This window comes from Epinephelus lanceolatus, chromosome 15 (assembly GCF_041903045.1).
Source record: "Epinephelus lanceolatus isolate andai-2023 chromosome 15, ASM4190304v1, whole genome shotgun sequence".
NCBI classification, from domain to species: Eukaryota; Metazoa; Chordata; class Actinopteri; order Perciformes; family Serranidae; genus Epinephelus; species Epinephelus lanceolatus.
Window position 1 is genome coordinate 26,930,707 of NC_135748.1, and position 26,563 is coordinate 26,957,269.

Below are 26,563 nucleotides of genomic sequence, written 5' to 3' on the forward strand. Positions count from 1 at the left end.
TATTATACCTTTAAGAGATGGTTTATTGTTCCATGGCTGCATTAGTGGTATCACACAGCAGTAAAACCACCAGCGTGCATGTTTTCACTGGCTGTGTTGTAGTAATGTTACTTAGTCATTGTTATAACAGTTCAAAAAAATGGCCTAAAAACAGCAGTCATTTCGGGGAAGCAGCAGTGCCGATAACTCTATAAAAACAGCACAATAAATAAAGGACGTTTCTTCTTCCTCTTGTTTTTGGGAGTAGTTTTCCTTTTTGATTTCTCTTTTGCTCTTTTTGCCTCATGTAATTGGTTTATATTTGTTAGAATATAGCTTTCACTGAACTAATGACACTTCAGTCACAGAGATTTGGAGCGAAAATGATAAGCAAACCGAACCTTACAAGTAAATAAGATAACCTGAGAGGCATGCAGGTCTGTGGGCATGAGAATGTTGGCAGGAGGTCAAATAATCTTTCAAATGGTGTGAACAAACCAGAGACAACAGCCACCACTCATTTTAGATTCAGCATCAGTGGTATGGTGCAAAATTCTAAAGAAAAGAAAACAAAAGAACATATTTGATTGCATAAGACGCCACAAAGACAGCTTTCTGTGTTCATTTTGTGGATGTCACTGATTTGGTTCATTTAAAGATGGGGGAAGTAGGGTGTGGATCAGTTGTTTGTGAAATAAGACAGAAAGGGCCCATTCATGTTCCCAAAGCAACTTATCTTTATATGTCTAACAAATCAAAATAGCTTCATTGTGTAATGCTATTTGTTGTTCAGGTTAGCTTGTCAAAATACATGCACACAGAAACAGATGTAGAATAAGATTTAGAGAGAAAACGATAAGCATACCGAACCTTACAAGTAAATAAGATAACCTGAGAGGCATGCAGGTCTGTGGGCATGTGGATGTTGGCAGGAGGTCAAATAATCTTTCAAATGGTGTGAACAAACCAGAGACAGCAAGAGAAGTGCAGTCTGAAGTCAACATCTCGGGCCCTAGGCCTTTTTGGGGTATTTTTACTGCCTTTACTTTTAAGCTCATATCACAGTCATTATAAAGGCTACATACACATGCTATATCTTGTTTTTTTTTTCAGGACAATCTGGGCTATCCAGATTTGCCATCATTATATGTCCTTCTATGTGCCTGTATTTTATATTCATTTTTATATCAATGAAAAAAACAAATCTGTGTTACTAAATTCTTACATTTTTACATGTATCTCACCATAGCAAGTTGGAAGTTGACATATTCTGCCATATATGAAGAGGGGAGACTCTCTGGAATCTGGCAATATAAGAACCATTTGTGTGAATGTGTGCATTTGTTTTGCCAGCGCGAGTAATTGCAGCTGGATTTTGCCAAATGCCACACCTCAACACTTCTTAGGCACCTAGGAGCGCCCAACCACTTCCTAATATAGGAGCTAACCAAACTTTCAATTCTCTCCACAACTGATATTGGAATTTCATAAATTGACAATGACCACATCAACCTAGAATATAGCCCAAATTGCAAACAACTTCAACTTTCCTGGAAGTTCTGATTTATCTATTCTATCCAATCTTTCTGCCACATCTTTTCTAAATTTCACCACCTGTTCCTCATCATTCAACTCCACATTGTACCACCTACCTAAGCTCTTTACTGACTTTTCCCTAATTGTTGGGATTTCCTCATCATCTATGACAAACTTCCTATCACTTAACTTCCCTCTATATCCCTCTATACCAGATTGTGTGCCTTCATCACAAAATGAACGATTGTTGTGATATATTGAGCTAAGCCGCCCCACTATATACAACTCTGATACTGAAGAAAGCTTGAAACATGATACCAGTAATAATACATTCTACATGTAATGGGTGGGACTTTTTAAGACCCAGGAGATCTAGTGGATTATGGAATGATACATAAGAAAGTGTTGTATCAGTGGGAGGTTCCAAGGTGAAATAAGGGTATGAGAGGCGTCTGTACCTTCACCTCTTGTTGAGACACACTGAGATCCCAGGTAAGACACGCAGCGCCTTTTAAGTGTAATATGTGAAGACAGATAAGAAATTTATAGGAAAGCTGCATATTTGCACTTGCATATAACAGCTGTGGTAGTTCAAGTGGCTTAGGTATGTCATGGTTTAATGTCTGTGTGCCAAGTTGTGATAATATTTACTGTGACTAACAGGAGTTAAGACGATAATCTGCCCTGATTAAATAAGATTGCACAACTCAACACAACAGCTGAGAATCTGGGGTTGCAAATGTATTTTCTGCAGATGTGCTCCATGAAATGGATGTTAAACTTTGGCTCACACGTTAAAGAACACTGTAGGGTTGTTTTTGCTGTGTTTGCTTTTTTGTTTGTTTTTTAGATGACATTCTGTCGAGATGCTTTTTGGCAAGACACACGCAAGCTTGTGAAGACGTAGCTACATTAACAAGCTGCTGGGCAACACTTCAACAGCTGTGATAATGTAGCTGGTCACGCTGGTTTGTTGGCACACTTAAAGGGATAGTTCAGGTTTTTGGACATGAAGTTGTGTGAAACACTGACCATCTGTAGCTCTGATGTGATGGTGTCACTACTGTCAACGAGCCTCCTGCTCTGAGAAATGGCCCGTAGCTTATCGGAGAAGTAGTTCTGAAGATATAAAGGGGATACGTTACCAAAAGGTTTTAAGCTACAAAAAAGTATGCATGTGTTTTGTATTTCAATAATTTTAAAACATCCCCGCATTACGTCAGACCTTGCTATCAATTGGGACTATTTTCTGGCCAGTGTCACTCCACCGTGCAGGCCAGCAAGACAGCACGCGAACAGAAATAAACTAGACAGTTCATCACCACGCCGTGCAGGTGCGCAGGATAGCAACGGCTAATGAAAACTTCATCGGCTGTTTCCAACAGAGAACCAGTAGGCTATTATTAGTGAGGAAAAAGATGTACTAGCCCTATATATACCTACTACTACAGCGTGAACACCGGCTCAGGCTCACGACACACCCTCGTCAGCTGCTGTAGGTAAATATAATAAACTAAATGCCGACGGTAAAACGAGGCCGCGTATAATGTTCTCTCCACAACACAACAGGCTATTAGTTCAATCAAACATTTTGTTTTACAGACAATCAGTTACAAACATCATTATATAGACTGGTATTAGGTAATATATCTCTCTTTGGGCACAGCAGTGCGGAAATTGTGTTTTCTCTATCCGTCGGGATCTGTGGGCAGCTGAAGTGAGCTTGACATACGCGCAGTTGCTTCACCCTCGCCGGCTTGGTAGCGAGGTTCATCCCAATTGACACAAGCCAAAGTTGCCTACGGGTTACATCTGTAACAGGAAACCGATGGAAATGGAATAGCCTACTGGTTCTCTGTTGGAAAACGCCGATGAAGTTTTCGTTAGCTGTTGCTATCCTGCGCACCTGCATGGCGTGGTGATGAACTGTCTAATTGATTTCTGTTCGCTTGCTGTCTTGCTGGCCTGCACGGTGGAGTGATACTGGCCAGAAAATAGTCCCAATTGATAGCAAGGTCTGACGTAATGCGGGGATGTTTTAAAATTATTGAAATGGTCTAACAAAACACATGCATACTTTTCTGTAGCTTAAAACCTTTTGGTTAAGTGTCCCCCTTATATCTTAAGAACTACTTTTTCTCCGGTAAGCTACGGGCCATTTCTCAGAGCAGGAGGCTCGTTGACAGTAGTGACACCATCACATCAGAGCTACAGATGGTCAGCGTTTCACACAACTTCATGTCCAAAAACCTGAACTATCACTTTAAGCCCTGTATGCTTTTTTTCCATTTCCACTGTGAAAATTTTAGGTCCCCCCTCTGTTGGGGTACCTAGCACACAGATCTGGTGCCAGAAGGTGATGCTGGGAAAACTGCAGTCTGTTGATTGGTCAGTAGCAGATGGTCACTCTTGCTGGTGATAAAGAAATAAAGCAGGTGTTTGACGAAGCAGCGAGTGTAAACAACTCTGCCCACATTTAAGAGTACTGTTTGCAGTGGAAATGCTAAGCGGACCTAATGTCTAGGTACCATGTCTGACTTTTGGTTACAAAGGTACTTTACTAAAAGTGTTTGATGGAAATGGCTTAAGTGTGAGCACAGCATAACAGTAAAAGATGTATTTGTTTCTCCTTTCTGTGCTCTGTCTTCCAGGTCTGTTATTATTGCTGCGCGTTCATATAGCGTTCTGACCACTGATAATTTGTGTGTTGTGGGGTGTTCTGATGTCAACACCAGTCAACACTGGGTTTTCCTATCCAGCCACCAGCGCACTCATGTGGAAGAGGGGGTGGGTGTTAATGAATGAATGAAATAGGCTGCTTCATATGATATGAAATGGTACTGAAACTATCTGCAACTACATGACAGTAAGATGTGGCTGGTGTGGATGTAAACGACACTATTATACATGTTATACACTATAACAGAAAATGTAGAAATGTTGAAAATGCGACCCAAACAGTTACCATTGGCCGAGACTTAAATTACATGTTGGTATCACAAGGCTATATGTGACATTAGTACAGAGTATTTGTATTTGTTAAGTGTTGCCAGACTGTTTCTGCTACCCAAATAAATGGTGGAAAGGTAGCCTAGTTAATGACTGAGGTCTATCTGACCCAAATGTTGCATTTATGGTTACGGGAGCCATTTAACAGTGTGTGGATTATTCATAAACTATCATCTTTTTTGCTAGTCCTCCATGACATAGTGTAAAATAGCAACATCATCACTGAGGATGTTTTTCTCCTGACTGACTTAGTCAATCCATGTGAAATTTGGCACAGTGGTAGAGGGTCATGGGAGGATGCAAATGAAGCAATATTACGTCAATTGGCCAATTTCCTTTCTCCTTTAAGGGAGTGAGGCACAGAGCACAGACGAGGAAAGTACTGGAGCAGTGTATTGTGTCTGAATTTCACATCTGGACTTCTTCAGGAAGAATGGCTCTTCTGCCTACAAGGTATGCATGCATGTGTTTTACTAATCATTAATTGTAGTCAGGATATTAACTGTCAACAGCTGAACAGTGTTCAATGTCAATTTGTGCTTAATAACAGTGTCTGTGAATGGCAGTTTACGGACACTTAAAAATGTACTTACCTTTACAAAGAAATCTGGGCCCGTATTCACAAAGAATCCTAAGACTAAAAGTAGCTCTTAGTGATGTCATTCTAAGAAAAATCTTAGAATTCCTCGAATTCTAAGATACAAGGAAAAGTTCAACTGTAGTATATGCACACAGGCTGGGGGAAAAGAGAGACAAATAAAGAGTCTTTCCTACGACTGCTCTTACTGTTTTAAAATAACACTATAGAAACAGGGCTCTTTGTGACTGTGTTTTGCTGTACACGTATTACATTTAATGACATGCACTGTCATGAATGCAGCTTGTCATATGCAAATGTTGTCAGTTTTACCCACAAAACCATCAGGAAATCACAGTGGGTGTCATCTTTCATTGCTCATTGTCAAGGATGTATCTATATCGTTATATGAACATGAGTCATTTTTAACATGATTTTTTTTTTTGGCATGTTCAGCCCCTGACGTAGTGTGAATCTTATAAAAAACGATCCTACTAATTTCAGTTATTCACAATGGCAGTCTCAGTGTCTCATGTCAGCAAACATTGCGCCCTCTGCATGGTTTATTTTCCTGGTCTTCATCATTTTGTCAAGAGTGGTGCTGGCTCACAAAACAGGCCATTATTAATCCTTGACAAATGTTTGAAAAGGATTTGTAAGCACTTCACATGTCGTAAGGCACTTAAAAAAAGAATTATTTATTATTCGATGATCCTCTTGCTTGGGCTTACACAAATGTGAAATTGTATTCTGCAAAAACAGGATTACTTTGATTACAAAATATAGGTAACATAACCTTAAGCTTTATTTTAAAAGTTAGCTCTATTGGTCTTTATTATTTAAAAGAAAAACATAAAACTGAAGACAATCGTCTATAAAACACCATGCTAATGTCTCAGCTATACTTTGTTTTATAGTAACTCATCAAACCTGACTGTAGCTGTCTTATTTGAGGAGTTATCACAGCGGTGTGCCAGAAAGATTACTGTAAATCTGCCTCATATAGGGTCTAAATGCTCCCACCCTTATTTTATGCACAATCAATTTCTCTGGGAACTGTTTAAACATCCAATGTCACTCAGTGTTCAATATATAAAGCTGTAGCTGATAACTTTTCAAAATTAAACTTTATATATCCTGAAACTGTTCATATACACAGCCCTAAATGAGGCGGATAATCATATTCCTCTGTCAACTCTACTGACATGCAGCATGCACTTCTAATGGCCTTACCGCACCTGAACAAAAAAAACAACCAATCAGAGCCGACGCGTCTCTAATGAAGCTGTCAATCATGTCAGGCAGCGCTGATCAAATATGAATCAAGATTCTGTTGCTGCATTGCCTATTTCTAGCCTCAAATGATATCAGAAACAAATTTCAGCGTCCTTTTTAGCTGTAAAATGAGAATGTTTGTGACTGATGTCCGATACAATTAAACAAAATCCCAAGCACCGCCCACTAGCTGGACCAGCTTTCTCATTTCACAGCTAAACAGTGCACTAAAATATGTTTCTGAAAACACGTGAGTTGAGATTTAAGCAAAGCAGTAACAGAATATTCATTCATATTTGATCAGCTCTGCGTAGTTTGACACTGCATTGACAGCTGTGTTAAGGTGCGGACACACCAAACCGACATCAAAGAACTAGCGGCGACGAAAGCTAACTTTTCCGTTGTCTACATCGCATCACGTCGCCCTGTGTCAGCTGCATTTGAACACACTACACGGACTACATCCGATGGCCAAGTAGCACGTACGTTCTGCGCCTGTGTGAGAGAGAGCATAGTGAAAGAGTGGTACATCCTGTCAGCCGAGGGGTTTCCTATCTGTGCAGCCAAGCACCACAGCACCTCCACGGACTATTACATCCAGACGGTCACGGTGTTTCCTCCGCAGGCTCCACTTCACTCAGCTGCCCAATAAACCTGCTGCTTCTTCCCACTTTATCCTGATTAACAAACCAGGGCTCGGTGCTCCAGTTAGATCCAAGTGGAGAGCCGGGGCTAGCTCAGAGACTAGTGGAGGCTAACTGGCTGTGCTTCCCTCTGGTCATGCTGCAGCTAACGCTCCGCTAGCCGCTACCAGCTAGCTCCAGTTTGTTATTCAGGTTAAAGTGGGAAGAAGCAGCGGGTCTGTCAGGCAGCTGAGTGAAGTGGAGCCTGAGGAGGAAGCACCGGTTAGCCCCGGTTTCACGACAGGCAGATTCACTTGCTACAGTGGCGAGGAAATAAAACCTGAACAGCCAGTCAGAGTGATCTCTCTCACCGACAAGCTCCGCTGCCGATTCAACGTGCTCAATCGGCCGAAAAGCCGCCGACGGCAAAGTGTCTTTGTTTTAATCTAGGGTGACCATATTTTGATTTCCAAAAAAGAGGACACTCTGCCAGCCACGACATAGCCTACTTAAATGATACTCGCAGTTTACTCAAAGATGCCTTATCATTTTAATATATTAAAAATTTATATGTATGGATAGAAAATTCAGTTATATTACAAAATAATATCTCTCAAAGACAGAAATTCAGATAGACCCCAATAGGGGACACATACACACACTAGAGTGTGGCGAGTGTGGTACCCTACAGGTCGGGCCGGGTTTGGTCAAAAATGTAGCTATAAATTGTATTCGGGCTCGGGTCGGATTCGGTCAGCTTTCAGTGAAAATGTAGTGTCAAAATAAATAAAATCCTATTGTCTGTCCTGTTTACTGTTTGGGCACTGTGACAACACCTGAACATAACACACACAGACACACATTGGCTGTTTGTTTCTACCTCTCTCCTCGCTGGAAGTCTCGGACCTCCAGCCGCCCGCCTCCGCCTTGATTAAACGCTGAAGATAAAAAAAAAAGAAGGAGACAGGTTTTTCCTATTTTATCTTATTTTGTTTTATTTCTCCCTCTCCTCTCGCTGGAGGCGTCGGACCTCCCGCCTCCGGCTCCCGTCTCAAACACGGAGGTCTCCCTCTCCGCTGAGCACGCCCGGCCTGTTAAATAGCCTGTAACCGTAACAACTGTGTGACACAAACTCAGTGCTGTGGTCATTCAGTAATGTCGGGCTCGGTTCGGGTTCGGACAGAAATATGCGGCCCGTGCCACACTCTAACACACACACACAAACACACGGAAAACCGGACATTATCATCAGTTTATAAAAAAAAAAACCCAGACACCCCAGACGGGACGTGAAAAGTGGACATGTCCGGGCAAAAGAGGACATTTGGTCAGCCTATTTAATCTTCTGTCTTGTTTGCCTTCCTCCTCCACAGCATCCCTGCTAACTTCACCACTGTGGCTTTATCTGGAGATCTAAACAGCACACATGGCCCTCATTGTCCTGGTGCAAAATCCGCGGAATGGCACTACACTGTGCTGCCAGTGTACATCCTGCTCGTCAGTGTGCTGGGAATGGTGTTGAATGCGTTTGTCCTGATGGTTTTCTGCTTCCACAAGAAGGCCTGCACCGTGGCTGAGATCTACTTGAGCAACATGGCCATTGCTGACCTTGTCCTGATGACTTGTTTGCCCTTCTGGGCTGTGTATGCAGCCAAAAAATTCAACTGGCCATTTCATACTCCCCTGTGTACACTGATCACCTTTTCCATCAAAGTGAACATTCACTGCAGCATCTTCTTTCTTGTTCTGATTAGCATAGATCGTTTTTTAGCACTGGTGCACCCACTGTCCCATGGACGAATGCGTAGGCCAAAATGTGCCAAACTGGCCTGTGTGCTGGTGTGGGGTTTTGGCCTGCTCATGGGTGTCCCCACACTTGTCTACAGGAAGGTAGCACATTTCGAAGAGATAAATTCTAGTCCATGCTATCTTGATTACCCAAATACCCATGTACAGCTTGCGTTTGATGTGATGCAGATAATATTTGGCTTCATCATCCCTGTTTCAGTTATTTCGTTCTGCACTTTCATGATTATTAAAGCCCTGCAGAACCGGTCAATTGATGGGTTAAACATCAGGCAGACAGAACAGAAGGCCACTACTCTGGTGCTCGCAGTCCTCCTGGCGTTTATGATCTGCTGGGTGCCATTGTACCTGACGATGATATCAAGAACACTTGTGCAACTTCAGCTCCTGGAAGGGTGTGACGTCCTCGCCATCATAAACACCTGCGGCCAGGTCTTCAGTTACTTTGGCATCTTCAACAGTGTTCTCAACCCCATTCTCTACGTCATTGTAGGAAAAAACTTCCAGAAAAAAGTTAGGGAACTCTTCAAGAGATGGAGCTGTGGTGGCAAAACAATTATTTAATAAGCAGTTTAACCCTATGGGCCCTAGGCCAAAGGTGAAGTGCACTGGACTTGTCATACAAAGTCTGATTTTGTAGACATTTGATCTGTATTTATAGCATGATGGGATGACAGCACAATGATGTGTGTGGTATCACTGGAGAGCTCTGGTCCTGCGCTTTCATGTGATATGCGTGGCATTTCTGTGCAAGTAATCCATCCAAGAGTAATGTGTGTGCAAAGCTGTATGAAAGCTCTGTTATACATAATTGTAAATAATAATAAATAAATGTAACTTTATCATTTTTTTTTTTCGCTGTGAAATTATTGGACTACCGACAAGTGCTTGGTCTTGTCAGAAAGCTGTGGTTCCGCTGTTTCACGTGATATGCGTGGCGGACATCCCTAAGACACAACATCTCTTGAAGCTAGCAAGGACACTTGGTGTGGGAGCCTCCCTGGCTCGTAACCTTTAACCTATTCCCATTAGGCCTCTGCTGTATTTCTCACTGCTGTTACAGTAGGGGTTAAACTGAGCAATATACGTCATACATCATAGCAAGTACCCTTATATAAAAACATGCAGTACACGCTATAGGTGAAAAAAAGTAGTTTAGCATTCTCATGCTAAACCTTGAGCATGGAAAATTCCCTATTATCTAATGACCTTATGACCTACGAGTACTGCCCGTACCAGCCAAACAGCAGTACCACCAGCCTCCAACATGGGAGATGAAAGCCCAGGCAGAAGTCACAGGCCATAAGCACAGGCAAGCCAAATATCCCCCTCCCTATGTGGCGAAGGAGAGGGTAAAAGACTTGTCTGTCTGACTACACTACCTAATAAGGGAAAAAAACCTCTATATGATGAGGACAAAAAATCCCTTATACTAAACTCTAAACTAAAGCAAGATAAGCATAAATGAAAAAATGTCATCTTTAATGAGAATACCCAATAGTAAAAATCAATAAAGGGAACACTGACTGTCAAACAAGTAATAAAAATGGAAAATGAAAAATTGAGTAAATATGGTGTGTAAAAATGTAAAATTGAGTAAATATGGTGTTTACTAATCTAATGTTAAGTGTAATCAATGTGAAATAAGGTAAAATGTGATTAAAAAGTAAAATGAATGTGCAGATGATACCATTGATGTAGTCATGGATCTCACACAGGGAATGATACAACACATAACAATGCATAGCATCAGCAGAACCATCACGACAGGGGCAAACAGATGCATTAATGAAGCTTTCCATCCGCTCAGAGAAAACCAGGACCACAGGTCCACACCTGCTCCGAGCTCAGTGTCACGACTCTTGTCCAGATGTAACAGATCATTAAGATGAGCATCAAATTTTCCATATCGTTACATCCCTACATGTGATGTCAGGGGGGCACCCTTACCACAGCTCGTCTTGCTTTGTGCGGTGGGTAGTAGTGATCATAGTCTGTGTGACAATAGTCACAGCAGGCAGTAACTTAGCCAAGTAGCACCAGCCACACCATCCAGGCTAAAGTGCCTGGTAAACATGTCTGCCACACACCCAGACGTGATGTCTAAGTGATCCATACCCATCACTGGATGGCATACAGACAGCGGGGTTGGGATTCCTGGTCAGTTAAGACTAACAGTGTTTGAGATTTAAAGTTGCAACGTGTTGTGTCGCACCTTTGCAGTTGTCCATGTTGCGATCCCACATCACCCCACACGTAGCCACAACTGTCTGTGCACAGGCAGATGTGCCCAGAAAGTGATCCTCCGCCACTGCACAGTTTCTAGAGAAGCAAACAACTCCTCTCTGGCTCTTGGGGTTAGTGCTCATGACAGGTTGGTATATCTCTTGCTGTGACACCTTTGTCACATTCCAGAACCTCACGGTTGTTCCCTCATAGTTTACTGCACTGACATTAAGCTTCAGCAATGCATTACCCAGAGAGATGGGGTCAGTGCTGTTAGTGTGAGCTTCACATTTACACACAGCAATTTGTTTAGGCAACAACACAGCATCCAAAAGAGCAGACACCAACGCGTGATGAGCAATAGATTTCCCCATTGAAGTTAAGAAATCCCTGTTTTTCCAAATTTGTCCAAAATCATGAACCACCCCCCAAGGCCTGGGAGAGCAAGCAGAAGTTATCACAGCCACACAGTCATGCGGTTCTCCATCAACAGCTGTTGGGAGAAGAGTAGCAGGATTAATTACAGTACATCTCTTTACCTTAATGTTAGGCAATTCCAACAGAACAGCATTGTAACGCAACCACCTTGCAGCAGAAAGACCTTGACTTTATCAATCCCAGAGTGTCCCCCTCAGTACTACAAGATTTCCTAGATGGATTTATTGTATAATTAACTTTTACATGAGTGACCCGTTTGGTTTTTGTTTTCTTCTTTTGTTTGTACTTTGTTTTGTTTGTTTGTTGTTGATGATGTCTGTTTGGTTGTTTCATTGTCCTGCCTGTGTTTTTATTTGAAAATAAATTAAAAAAAAAAAAACTGCTTCACGTCTGAGAGGATATTGATTACGACAGGGTCTGTAGTCTGATTTAGGTGTTATTATCACAGGCTCACAGTTTTTGATCAGACCAACATCATGTTTACTTTTAGCCCAGAGATAAGCGGGAACCTGCTGTAGCTCTGGGATGTCTGCAACGGATTTAACCATGCACATGTCAGCATCAAAACCAGTTTTGTCTGCAAACACAACTGAACGGGAAGTCTCAATGTCACAATTTAGTTTTTCTGTACACCCCCATTTCCTCATTAAAATCAATATGAGGATCAGTTGTAGATTTCCAGCATGGAGTGGCGTTCAGCTCCCGCACCCACAGACCCAGGTCTGTTGGGATTTACCAGTGAGATGTGTGGATCAGAGCTTTGTGACAAAATCAACTCATGCAATCGATTAGGAAGTTTCACCGGGGGGGGAGTATCGGAGTGATGGATGGCTGAGTATCGCGAGACGCTGTGTGAGGAGGTGAGAATCATGATGGCGGCACCCTGCGAGTGATCAACAGACACTCTGCGACTTTTTCTTTTGGACTTTATTTCTTCACCAAACAACACAAAATCCATATCTGAGGCCGTAATCAACAACCGGAACATACTGTGTTCATACTGGCTGATCTGGAAGCGTTTATCGACCACCACTACAACAACTGCCAGATGGATAACGTTAACGCTCCGGAAGATCCAACTAATCCAAACAAACAGAAAAATACTTCCACAGACACCAGCGATCTTGAGACTACAGACATTGAGGTCAGTGTATTGCAATCCATTAACAAAAAACTTGACCTACTGGTAACACTCCATAATGAAATAAAAGATCTTCCCTTGAGCCTTGAATTTGCCCACAGCCATATCATAAAGCTAGAGCAGTCAAACAACTCCCTTCAAACCACCGTCAAATCGCTCCCCGTTAACATGGACTCGGTCATGAAGGAAAACAAAAAAATGAAAGAAACCATATTGGACATACAAACCAGAAGCATGCGTGATAACCTAATTTTCTCCGGCATACCCGAACATCCATCTGACAACCCAGAAACACTGATAAAGGACTTCATGAAAACCAGACTCAAAATCCCCCCAGATACTGTAAATCAGATCAGAATTAAATTAACGACGCAAAGTACAGCTGAGAGGCTGTTAAATATTTTTCTCTATTAAAACATTTTTGATTAATGCAGTTTTAATATGCTATGGATTTAATTAAAAGGTGTGTTGTTCCATTTTCTAAGACAGCAGGGCCTTCACAACTGTGCATACAGAAGGCCTGAGGCAGTTTTAAATTTGTTTGCAATGTATGAACAAATTCAGGTACACACCTATGGGCAAATTAGAGTCACCAATTAACCTGACTTGCATGTCTTTGAACTGAGGGAGGAAGCCGGAGTACCCAGAAGGGACCCACACTGACATGGAGAGAACATGCAAGCTCAGAACAGCTTGGGTTTGAACCAGGAATCTTCTTGCTGCACCACTGTGCCACCCCCATGGTCACTGTTCAATGTTTCACTATTATAAAGGATGTTTCTGGGTTGAATTAACTACTTAAAATACTATAGGGTAGTTCAGTCTACAGCAATGCATCATATTCTACAGTATAAATCATCATATGTTTGTAGTGTGGCTGTCGTGTGAGATCCACATATGTCCTACAGTCAACTTTTCATGAGCTCAGAAAAAGCAGCCCTGTTTCACCTTTGTGAGGACGCATTTTCCAGCTGATCCAAGAGGGTTTTTAAAGAGTTTATTTATCTTGGAAAGTAGAAGAATTTCCTTAACAGCCCACAAAGGAATACTTAATCCTTTAGTTAATCTGAAAAATTCCAACCAGATTTAGAGATACATGGTTTTTACTGCACATGAAGGCTGTGAAACACCGAAACCTCAAAGGAGACCAGCTGTCACACAAAAATGAGTGGAGTAAATAGCTAGGGCAAAGCCAGATCTTGCAAACAGTCGGGGCTTAGCCCAAACCTAAGAGGGGTCAAAGGCATGCGATTTCCTTTTATGGGAGGAACATGCACTTTGAGATGATAGAATGTCTAAAAATCTGTACATTCTTTAGGAAGCTGCTAGCTGCTGAAGAAGAAAAGTCATCCTGTTGATCCTGCATGGTATTTTGAATGTAATTGTTCCCCAACTGTCTTCATCATTCTGAAACCATAACACAGCAAATATTGAGGATGACTAATTTTCACTGTTGACAAAGAAAAAGAGGCAAAAATTGTCTGACGTTACCATTTTTGAGTTACATAACAATTGTTAAGTAGGAGTTTGGTGTAAACAGCTAGCCTGTTCTTATTCCAAAGTCATCAATTACTGTTGCTTTGTCAGTTCTTTCGGTGTCATACACCTAAAGCCATCTTTCACAGCAGTGTGATACTGGACCAAACCTTTCGCAGTGTTATGATAAGCCACCAGTTGGCCAGACAGCACCTGTCACAGCAGTACAATACATGGACAGGAAGCATCAGTTCATAACATGGTCACACAGCACCTGCTGCAGTGGTATGATACACCACTGGACACTGTCAGGTCATTCTCAGAACCCAGAAGCTGTATTCGGTGTCTGATTTCCGGCAGACAGCGATACAGCCTCTGGTGGCAGACCCCCGATTTTTTGGCATTCCGGTTTGATTTGGGCGGAGGAGGCGAATTTCCGTTTCCAACATTTATATATAAGTAAATAAGCTGAACCATTGCGATGGATTCAGAGTTTGCAGTGACGCCAATTATGTTCCGCCTCGTTAGTTCACCGCACGGACCGCTTAACCTGGCAACAACTGCAGCCGGCTCAAACGTCATTGGTCAATATCACGCGGACTACAAACAGCCTAGCACCGGAAACCAGGGCTCTTCCGCTCTTCTTCCGGAGGCAAGATCTGCAGGGTTTGCCTACAGACTCTACATTCACTGAATGTAGAGTCTGTATATAGAGACTACTGTCAGGTTGAAACACTGCCAGCAGCAATGTCATATAAGCAGCTGGAAAATCACGACAGGTTGGGTGGGAGGGATGGTGGATGGGTCAAACAAGCCCCTGACTTTCACCTGGGAGGCTGGTGTTCACTTCCTGTATGAATATACAGCCAAACCATGATGTTTTTATCTAAACCTAAGTACATGCCTTAACTTCACCATGTGCTTTTGTTGACGCCCTGACACTGGTTACAGTGCTCGTAACATGACACAAGAGGAGAAAGTTGGGATATGTGATGACTTGGGATGAGAACGTGCTGAAATAACATTACTAATAGAGAAGCAGTTGAATTGCCAGACTAGTCAGAGAGACTCTCTCCCCTACTGGCAAAAAGTACAATATTCGTCCCTGAGATGTAGAGCAGATGTATAATGTTGCATAAAATGGAAATACACACATAAAGTACAATTATGTTGAATTTGTACTTAAGTACAGTACTAGATTAAATATACTACTTTCTACCAGTGAACCTTAAACATTACCCATGAAAACATCTTTAAAGACATGCAAATATTTTTCAGTTTAATGTATAAATACTGGACACAAGATCCCTCCTAGTTTTAAAGTGGTTGAAAGTCCATTCTCAGTACAGTACGTCTGCCATGTCACACTTGTGCAAGTTTCTATCGGAGCCTTATTGACTGCCAAAATAATTGTGAGGCCACAAAATCATGGTTGCACACTAACATCTTAAACTTTAGTTCACTAGCAAGGACCACGCCAACAATATGTCGTTTGAATGTTTAATTGTAACTCAGGAGGTGTTAGATGTTGAGGACTCTGCACATCATTTTGTCTACCCCCGGCATGTTTAAACTAACTGTTTGTTTTGCTTGTATTCTACATCACTGCTGTCGAGGTACACTGCATGCTGTGTGCCTTTTTTTTTTATCAGCAGTGAGTCATGGGAAACACCTGTTCCACAGTGGAGCATTTGTCTGATATGACAGTTGTTCCGTTCTGTGAAACCTTGTTGAAACAGGTCAAAAGAAAAACATGTTTAAATGCAAATTTGTCCCTATTCATCATTTGAATTCAGTCTCAGTGTGAAAAGATCAGCAGATCAGGGGGAAAAAAGTGGTGTGACTTGTCATTGGACTACATGACGACACATTTGACTGCGTGTTTCACTTCAAGATTTTCTCTTTTCCATAAGTGCCATCATCCCATTACAAAACACTGGAAGGACATATCAGGAGATTTATATAAAAGTTAATCACTTACTTATAACAAATTATGACTCAAATGCTGTGAATTCACAAATAAAGGGGTCAAGAAGCTTTTCAGTAATATACAATATCCAATCTGTGAATGTCTTTACTTAAAATGAAACTGTATATGTTTGAGTTCAATGTTTTTTGTGAGGAAAATGTTATTTTAAATTCTTGACATGGTTGCAAACTGCTCATGCAATCAACATTTGGCATTTTGTGCATTCCTCAGAAAAAATAAAAGTCATAAGAAGAGAGTGTGCTTTGATTCTGATAATCATTCCACAATACTGTCATTTTAAAATGAGTAGAGTAAAATATGAAAATATTTTATACAATTCTTCTACTTTATCTGTAGGTCTGTGTGTCTAATGTCTACACATACTGCAAGTGCTTCTGAATTCTGGCCTAAGGTGTGGCAGACTGAATGTGGGTTTCTGAAGCCCTCTAGTGGACAAATATGGAAGTGCAACAAATTGTGAATACTGTCAACACTTGGACAGTTGGTCATTTCAGATCTGAATCTCTTCTCTGTTGCCTTTGCACAAATTGTTATATTACATAAATTGTGGTGTGTTATTAGAGAAATCAAACCTAACACAGAATACATACATGCTATAAACACTGTCCTCTGATATCTTAGCTTTTACATTGATCAAGATCTAAGACAGTGGTTCCCAACCTTTTTCCGTAAGGGACCACTTTTCTATCATTGATTAAACTGACAACAATAACAGTATAAAACAGCTGGTATAATGTACAGTTAACTCACATAATGAACACAATAACTTGAGGAAGTTTGTGTAAAACAAGCAAATTGGATGAATTTTGAGCAGATTATTTACATCAGATTAGTACTTTGGTCCACTCCACTCTTAAGGCCCAGGGGAAACTGATGATGTTGGCATGGCTATGCATCAGTGCGGGCTTAAAATGATGTTATTTCGGCAACAGCGTTGGTCTGCAGTGATGGTTAAGGAAAATCAAATCCCCTTTCCCAAAATAATTTGCGTAGAGTCGCCGCAGTGTCAGACTAAAAATGGAACGGAGTGTAGTGAGTTGACTGTTCTGTCTGATATAAGGCAGTCACAGCCAGGTGAGATTTTCGGATATCTTTTAGGAGTTTTTTTATTTGGTTTTCGCTCTGTATTGTGTTTTTTTTTTTTTTGTTGTTGTTTTTTTAATTTTTAGCAATCATACACACTTATCTTCCCTCTGACACTTAACCGTTGTTCTATTAGCTCCTTGGTTGTTTTAGCTGCATACTTTGTAGGTCTAGGACAAGGCTGTTTAGCAGAGACTGAAGGCTCTGTGAATGTACTGTAGCTTGTGCTCAGGTCTTCACAGTGCCCTTGTCCTGCAATAATTTTTTTTATTATTATTATATCTTGAATAACAATCTAAACTTCAAAAATAACAATGTCAGAGTTATTTTCACAAAAATATGAAATGTTGAGATACAGAATCAGTGGAAAGAAGCTCAGTTGTTTTCACTTTTGGTTCATTACTGCTGTCATATACTAACCAGCAAAAATACCTTGGGCTGACGTTGGATGAGCACATGTTATGAACCGTCAGTGTACTAGCTCAGTCAGCAGGTAGAGCACTGGGATCTGTACTGAACAAAGTTAAACAATGTGGCAATCTAGGATTCACTACTTATACACAACTCTATAATTCATGTGAGTGTCCTGTGTCTGACTATGCTTCTGGTGTTTGGGGTGTTCAAGAACACTCAAGTTGTAACACAGTGCATTATAGAGCGATTCAGTGTTTCCTGGGTGTCCATAAAGTAACTGTACTCTATGTTTCGCATGTTTAGAGAATAAATGGTCCACTGACATATGGTATAAACCGAGACTATGAACTTATTGTCTCATAGAGAATAGGTACAGTGTGGAACATTATGTGAAGTATAATCTAGACAAAACAAAGATCACTGTGTGCACAGTTGCGTTCAGGAATGTTACCATTAGCCGTAAAGACTGGAAGAAATTTGTTTGTTGTGGTATTTAGATGAAGTTTAGAATGAAGTTAATTTCTTGTTTTACTGTCCTGTATATGAAGACATAAGGAATGTACTTTTTTAGTAAGATGACCTCTATCTATGATTTTTTTTATAACACATATCTTTATTGATTTTTGAACTTGGTACATCATTCGTTCAGGATAATTTGTTATATCTTTCAAGTCTTTAAACAACTTCCCTCCCTCCCCCAAACCCTGAACACAGAGCCAACAGTATAAGAAAACAATAACAATAATGTGTTGTTATGTTGGCGGCTGCAAATAAAGAAAATAACTTAAATATGTACATATGTCCCTGTGGCTACAATATGTACAGCACGCCTACATGTCATCAAGTAGATATATAAATACTCGACTGACAAACAAAACACAAAAAGATACTTATGTATACATAAAAATAAGAAAAATAAAATATTATGTATGTAAAATAAAATAAAAAGAAACAAGAGAAACAAACTGAGAAACAATACTTAAATAAAATTTAAATGAAATAAAATAAAATAAAAATAAATTAAATTAAAAGGGTACAGTCTTACTTGGTAGATGTTAGGTTTAAGGAGTTAGGATATCAGGTCTTGATTTCAAAAATATGATAAATGAATCCCATATTTTATGAAAAATATGACTCTTTTGTTTGATTGTATATGTAAGTCTTTCAATCGACAAGCAAGAAGAAAGTTCATTAATCCACATGTTCAAAGAAGGACAATTAACACTTTTCCAATGTCTGGCAATAAGACGTTTCGCATGTATTAAACAGAGGTTAAGCAGCTTACTCTCATGTGCTCTCAGGACCAGTGTTTCTGGTAACAGTCCGAGGATGCAGATCTCTGGGCATACAGGGATTTAGTTTCTGGATTATGATGGAGATTGTGTTAGTTATATTTTTCCAGAATTCTTGTAAATATTTGCATTTCCATATACAGTGGTATAGGGTTCCCTTCTCCGTTCTGCATTTTATACAACTATCAGGGATATTAGGATTAAATTTATTGAGTTTTTCAGGAGTTATGTATGTTCTCATAAGCCAATTATATTGGATCAGTTTCAATCTGCTATTAATAGATAGTGTTTGTGCTTGATAGCAAGCTTTTTCCCAATCATTTTCAGTGATTTCTCTTTGAAGATCCTCTATCCATGCCATTCTTTTGTAATCCGAAGATTCCAAAGATGTCTCTACCAGATTCTTATATAATACTGAGATCTTACTTTTAGCATATGGGTCAGATGTTGCCAAGTTTTCAATAGTACTTAGGGGAGGGCATTGATATGATTGCATCCTATGATTGCATCCTTGAGTGGATGAAACTCCGTATTTGAAAGTATTTAAACATATGAGTTTGAGGGATCCCAAATTTTTCTTTAAGATTATCAAAGGACATGAGGGTGTTATCTGAATAAAGATTTGCAATCTTCTGTAGTCCCAACTAAGCCCAGAGTTTGAATCCACGATCCGATTTGCCTGGTGTAAATAAAGAATTGCCCCAGATAGGAGCAAACTGTGAAAGCCCAGTCAGCACTTTAAAAATTTCCTGTGAATCATGCCAGGCTATAATTGTGGTTTTAACAAATGGATTAGCTGTATTCTGCTTAAGTTTTTTGAGAGAGTCAGAGTATAGATATGTATCTAAAGTTAGCCCTCCGGCACATTTTTCCTCTATCTGGACCCATGGTAAATTGGGAGGGTTAGAAAACCAAAAAAAGGCCAACCTAAGCTGAGCTGCCCAAAAATACCATAAAAGGTTGGGTAGCTGGAGCCCCCCTCTTTCATATGGAAGATATAGCAATGTTAAGCGAAGTCTTGATCGTCTTTTGTTCCAAATAAATTTTGTGAACAGTTTCCTCATATTGGAGAAAAATGTTGGTGGGGGTATAAGAGGAATTGATTGAAATAAATCTAAAAATTTGGGGAGAATGTTCATTTTAATAATGTTGATTCTGACAATTATTGTAAGGGGGAGGGTCATCCATCTATCTAAACTATCATTTACCTGAGCGACAATGGGGTCATAATTACATGGGATCATGTTTTTAATTTGAGGTGTAATAATAATCCCTAAATATTTGATCCCATCTCTAGATACTGTGAACGGGTGTTGGATTGTTGGGTTAATCCTTTCTTGTTCATTAAGAAAAAGTATACATGATTTTGACTGATTGACCTTATAGCCTGAGAATGTTCCGAATTGATCGATCAGATTAAGCAAGGTAGGTATTGAGTTTTTTAGGTCTGAAAGATATAATAATATGTCGTCTGCAAATAAAGAAATCTGATGTTCTAGTTCTGAAATCTGAATTCCCTTTATGCCTGAGTGATCTCTGATTGCTATTGCTAGGGGTTCAAGAGCTATCACAAACAGTAAAGGGGACAGGGGGCAACCCTGACGAGTGCCTCTCGACAGACTAAAGGATTTTGAGGTTAAATTGTTTGTAATAACTTCGGCTGATGGTTCACGATAGAGTATTTTAATCCATTGACAAAATTTAGGACCACATCCAAATCAGCAGAGTACATCAAATAAATAAGGCCATTCGACTCTGTTGAATGCCTTCTCGGCATCTAGCGACAGAATACAGGTGTCTGTAGCATCTTTCTTTTCGTGGATAATATTTAGTACTCACCTTATGTTATGATTCACATTTAGTATGTGGTTTGCCTGGTTTAGGTATAAGTGTAATCAGTGCCTTTCTAAGTGATGGGGGGAGAATGCCAGTTTTCAGGGATTCCTCATACATATTCATAAGGGGATGTACTACTTTTTCTTTGAAGGCTTTAAATATGTCAATGGGGAGACCATCTGGTCCAGCTGTTTTACCGCTCTTCATTGCAGTTATGGCTTTCAAAAGCTCTTCTATAGAAAATGGGGAGTCTAGGTGCTGTTTACCTCTATCTATGTTGATTTCTTTTGGCTGGATGATCATGAAAAATTTGACTTTTGTTTCAGATAGGGGACGTTTCTTTGCCAGGCCTGAGATAGAAGGCAGAGTATTCTGTGTCTCAACTGAGTAGTTTAATAACATGTAAACAGACCTCCTGTTAATCAATTGTGTAGATAACAAAGCCTCCACAAAAATAGTATTTTTAAGTCCTGTGTGTGATTTATCCTTCAGGGTTTATACTTCATGATTTATCCTGGCTTCATATGAGCAGAGGAAATCTCTGCTTGTCACTAGGCTAATTTATACAATGTAAAATGCCACAGGCTTGTGCTAATAATGTTAGCATGTTATTTGTTTGGAAAACATGTTTAGTATAAGGCAGTTGTTTTGTCAGTGAACCTTGTGAGTTGTTATGGAGCCGAAATGTTGCTGTTGTCCCTGGCTTCATATGAGAAGAGGAAAAGTTCGCTAGCTGCTAGGCTCATTTATACAATGTAAAATGCCATAGGCTTGTGCTAAGAACATTAGCTTGTTGTATTTGTGGGGAAAATGTGTCCAGATAAAGACAAGTGTTTGTCTGTGAATGCTGCGAGTTATAGTGAAGCTGATTTGTGTGCTTGTGTTTGAAATCGTCTCTATTAAGTCATGTTCAGTGTGTGTTAAATGTGTGATTTGAATCAACTAAACTTTTCAGCACTTCACAGAAACCTCCGCCACTGACTAGTGTTTTGGAGGTGTAACTGCAGAGTGACACAGACACACCACTGCACAAGTATAAATGATCATAAGGGCGTAGGTGACGTGTGTAGGCTACGGCGTGGGGTCTGCCGTACAAGTTAAATTCTGCTTAAGTGTGTATGACACAAATAAAAGTTTTGTTACACCCCTTAAAGTCATGGAGGCCTTGTAAGCCCACATGAAACTTTGGCGACCCCTAGTGGGGTTGGGACCTCCAGGTTGGGAACGAGTGATCTTAGAAGTGGTCTCTTTTGGTGTTCAAACAAACAACACACACTTGCACACAGACTTTGACCATGGGTCTTAAAAAAAACAGGGACCAGCTTTGTCCCCATGTGGGAGGTGGGTCCCCACGATGTGCTGTAAACATGCACTTTATATTTCTTTATTTCAGTATATGACAACCTTGGAGGTGGGCAAACGTGCAAGAGTTTGCCTCTTACGTGTGTTTTTTCCTCAGGTGTTTAAAAGAACGTGTGACATTTCCCTGTCCTCCTTCGTAGCAACAACGGCTGGCAAGCTCATGTGCTCTACCATGTGAGACCTTGTCCTGCCTTTTTCCTTTCTTTTCTCCATCCATTCATCCATGTCTGATAATATGCTTCACCTAACTCTGAATACCCTGCATCAGCAGGAAGCCAGAGACTATAAAGCCCATCTGAGCACTCATCTTCTCACCCCTCACCTTCCTCTGTCCTTCACTCTGCAACAGACAGCAGCCATCTTTAAATGTAAAGTACAGGTGTATGTAGAGATGGAGATAACTGAGGATCAATATGTTCGTCAGCTTCACCTGGGTGTTGGCAGAGTTTCAGCGGCGGCACGTGTGTGAGAGTCTGCTCCCTCTCAGGCATGATAAATGAATCCACACTGGTGATCTGATTGCACGCATGCAATAAAAACATGGAATGAAAAGGTAGAGAGAGCAAAGTGAGCTGCGGTGCTGTGGTGGATTCTGTAGTCAAAGTCAAGGTGTCAGTTGAGGACTGAGCGTCGATGGTGAGTCTGTATGTATTGACCACATTATGCCTGGTATCTTGTCATTGGAAAGGTCAACCTCATGCGACAAGGAAATTTAGCTGAAAGAAGAAAAAAAACAGATCTCGAATCAGGATGCACAGCCACATTTTGGCCAATCCCAGCCCTGGCAGCTGTGACCGGTGCTGGGTGTTGGCAGGCAGGCTGTGGGAACAGTCGGGGTAATGTACACATGCACGTGTTGCAGAGCAAAACTTGAACTGGAGACACACATGTGCTAAAGAAGGAAACAGATGGACAAATATAGCAGTGTGTGCTCACAATATTACATAAGCCATTTGTCGTGCAAACTAAGAATAGAGTCAGAGTAGTTTTACTGTTGTTTATACGACTACAAATTAGATTTACTGCTGTAAAAATATCTCAACCGCAATATTCCCTCCCTCATTGACTCATTAGCCTGAAATCTTCCTTTCCTTAATGCCGCCACTCTCTTTGATATCCATTTAAATGATTCATTGCTCTAATCTAAAACCATTGTTAAATGTGCTTTTCTCAGACACATCTCTCCCCGGCTATCTCCCAATCTATAATCCAAACTTTCTCACTGTCCCTCACTTGTTTCTTTCCCCATTTGTCAGACGTGCGCAGTCTGACTCAGCCATAATAACGGTTATCTTTAGTCACTGGGAATCAGAGGAGTGGAGAGCTCTTTGTTTCACTATGACTCTTTTCCAACCATCTAAATTTATAATGGATTATTATAGTTACGTGTGACATAATGCTGGAAATGTGAGCATTTTGTTTTTGTACAAGGCCATCAATTCAGATTCAAGTTGAACCAGAAGGACTTGCAACAGTGGCGGCATTGATCTTTAATAAAATGATAAATTATTCCTCTTCACTGCAAACTGGATTACTTAATGATAACACTATTTTTCTATTCTCAAGGCCACAAAGCTCGACTATGTTGGATGTACTTATATTCAATACACATAAAATTAACCATGTAAGGACCAGCTGTATGTCCCTAAATGAGAGGCGAGTCCCCATTATATTACTGAGAGAACAGATTGGGCTTTAAAAGTAGACTTCTACCTTTATTTATTTATGACAACCTCAGAGAAGGGCAAACCTCTAAGAGTTTGCATCCATCTTTTTTTCCATTTTAAAACATGTGACACTTTTCATTTTATCATCATGCTTTCATAACAGCAACGGCTGGTATGGATGCGTGCACATTCATCTGGATCTTTGTCCTGCCTCATCATCAACATGATTCATCTTCATCAATTAAAAATGAATTGCTGACCCCTGGTTTAGACCATGACTCACTGTGCGATGCTCATCTAATACGTGGGTGGTCTGAGGTGGAAGAGCCTTCTGCCCTTCTTCATCCAGTCCCTGTTGAAAGACACTGGACTTAAATTTTGGTTGGAATGAAAATCGTGCTGACCATATTTTCAATGTCTAACGATCTTTTGTGTGAACATTGTGATATTTTGCAGACATTGGGTTTCTTCTCCATAGCTCACAGCTAAAGCAGTATTTATGGTTGTGCACAGGTCCTATGCATGTTACCTACGCCTTTGTGAGCATTTATACTTGTGCGGTGGTGTGTCTGTGTCACTCTGCAGTTACACCTCCAAAACACTAGTCAGCAGCGAAGGTTTCTGTGAAGTACTGTGAAATTAAGTTGATTGAAAACACACATTAAACACACATTAAACATGGCTTAATACAGACAATGTGAAAAACAAGGACACAAATTGGCTTCACTATAACTACCAGCATTCACAGACAAACACTTGTGTTAATACGGACACATTTTCCCCACAAATACAACATGCTAACGTTATTAGCACAAGCCTATGGCATTTTACATTGTATAAATTAGCCTAGCAACTAGCGATCTCTTTCTCTTCTCATGTAAAACCAGGGACAACAGCAACATTCAACAAAGGTAACGGCACACAATTTGGCTCCATAACAACTCACAAGGTTCACTGACAAAACAACTGTCCTGTACTAAACACATTTTTTAAACAAATATAACATGCTAACATTATTAGCACAAGCCTATGGCATTTTACATGGTATAAATTAGCCTAGCGACGAGCTGAGATTCTCATATGAAACCTGGATGAATCCTAAAGTATAAATCCCTGAAAGATAAATCACACACAAGAGTTAAAATGCTATTTTACTGGATATTTATTATTAGGCTGACCAAACGTCCTCTTTTGCCCGGACATGTCCACTTTTCACGTCCCGTCCGGGGCGTCCAGGTTTTTTTATTTATAAACTGATGATAATGTCCGTTTTCTGTGTGTGTGTTAGAGTGCGGCACGGGCCACATATATCTGTCCGAACCCAAACCGAGCCCGACATTATTTAATGACCAAAGCACTGAGTTTGTGTCACACAGTGGTTACAGGCTATTTAACAGGCCGGGCGTGCGCCGTGGGTGCTCAGCTGCGGAGAGGGAGACCTCCGTGTTTGAGATGGGAGCGGGAGGCGGGAGGTCCGACGCTTCCAGCGAGAGGAGAGGGAGAAATAAAACAAAATAAGATAAAATAGGAAAAACGTGTCTCCCTCTTTTATTTTATTTTCAGCGTTTAATCAAGGTGGAGGCGGGCGGCTGGAGGTCCGAGACTCCCAGCGAGGGGAGAGGTAGAAACAAACAGCCAATGTGTGTCTGTGTGTGTTATGTTCAGGTGTTGTCACGTAAATAACAGTGCCCAAGCAACAAACAGGACAGACAATAGGATTTTATGTATTTTTACACTACATTTTCACTGAAAGCTGACCGAATCTGCCCCGAGCCGGAATACAATTTATAGCTAAATTTTTGACAAACCCGGCCCGACCTGTCGGGTACCATCGGGCTCGGATCGCCACACTCTAGTGTGTGTATGTGTCCCCTATAGGGGCCTCTCTGAATTTCTGTCTTTGAGAGATATTATTTTGTAATATAACTGAATTTTCTATCCATACATATAAATTTTAAATATATTAAAATGATAAGGCATCTTTGAGTAAACTGCGAGTATCATTTAAGTAGGCTATGTTGTGGCCAGCCGAGTGTCCTCTTTTTTGGAAATCAAAATATGGTCACCCTATTTATTATTTACTGTCTTCACAATTTATTGTTTCTTATCTGTTAAAGTAAACAAAAGCTTCATTTCCGCTGAGGGAAATGGTTTCAGCTTATAGAAACAGACAGGAGGTCTGCTTCACTGCGACGTGTAGTTACATTTCTGGGGAGGTGCACGTCAGGCTACGCCATAGGTTACGGTGTTGGCTCTACGCCGACATGGAGCCTGCGCCGTAGCTCCATGTCATTATTTTTGATGATGTAGGCATGTGATGTTTGAAGATGGTTACTTAACAATATAACGTAAAACTAATACAGTATCATTGTCATCTGTCGTCAGTATTTTATGTCAAATTGCTGTTGGCATTAAATGATGTTGTCATTTACCTGACATTAAATGTTGATCCCTACAACTTTAATGGCACTGATGGCCAGCTGGACAGGGGCACCAGCACACAGCAATCCATATCTTTAACCAAACCATTTTGGTGTAATTGTCAACTCCCTTCAATCCAAATATCCGTCTTAAGTTCAAACACAGCTCAAATTCTTTTCAGTGTCACTGTCGCTGTACTCAATTTGTCACTTTCTCCTGACTGGTTTCGATGACTTCATATTGCACCTCTCTTCACTTCAGCTGCCAGACACATCAGGCACAGTTCACATCTCTTCCTCGGAGCATGCTGAGCTCCTCCAGGTGACTGTCTGACACTCCCTCCAATCTTCCCTCTTCATCATCCTCCCTGTCACCTTTGGCACTTTCACACTTCCTCTTCACAGCAGCTCCT

General features: G+C 40.7%; 1 protein-coding gene across 1 annotated transcript; it reads left to right on the forward strand.

The window, feature by feature from the left end:
* Positions 1 to 1,949: 1,949 nt before the first annotated feature.
* LOC117267148 (B2 bradykinin receptor-like) lies at positions 1,950 to 9,636 on the forward strand. Its single transcript, XM_033642850.2, has 3 exons — positions 1,950 to 2,007; positions 4,874 to 4,977; positions 8,373 to 9,636. Exons 2-3 carry the CDS (start codon positions 4,958 to 4,960, stop codon positions 9,367 to 9,369), a joined length of 1,017 nt encoding a protein of 338 aa, XP_033498741.2. The 5' UTR covers positions 1,950 to 2,007; positions 4,874 to 4,957; the 3' UTR covers positions 9,370 to 9,636.
* Positions 9,637 to 26,563: the final 16,927 nt, after the last annotated feature.

Excerpts from the sequence above, each read along its gene's own strand:
- LOC117267148 (XM_033642850.2), top strand. The coding sequence starts at position 4,958 with ATGGCTCTTCTGCCTACAAG. Across the intron at positions 4,978-8,372 it reads ATGGCTCTTCTGCCTACAAG|CATCCCTGCTAACTTCACCA; the intron begins GTATGCATGCAT and ends CCTCCTCCACAG.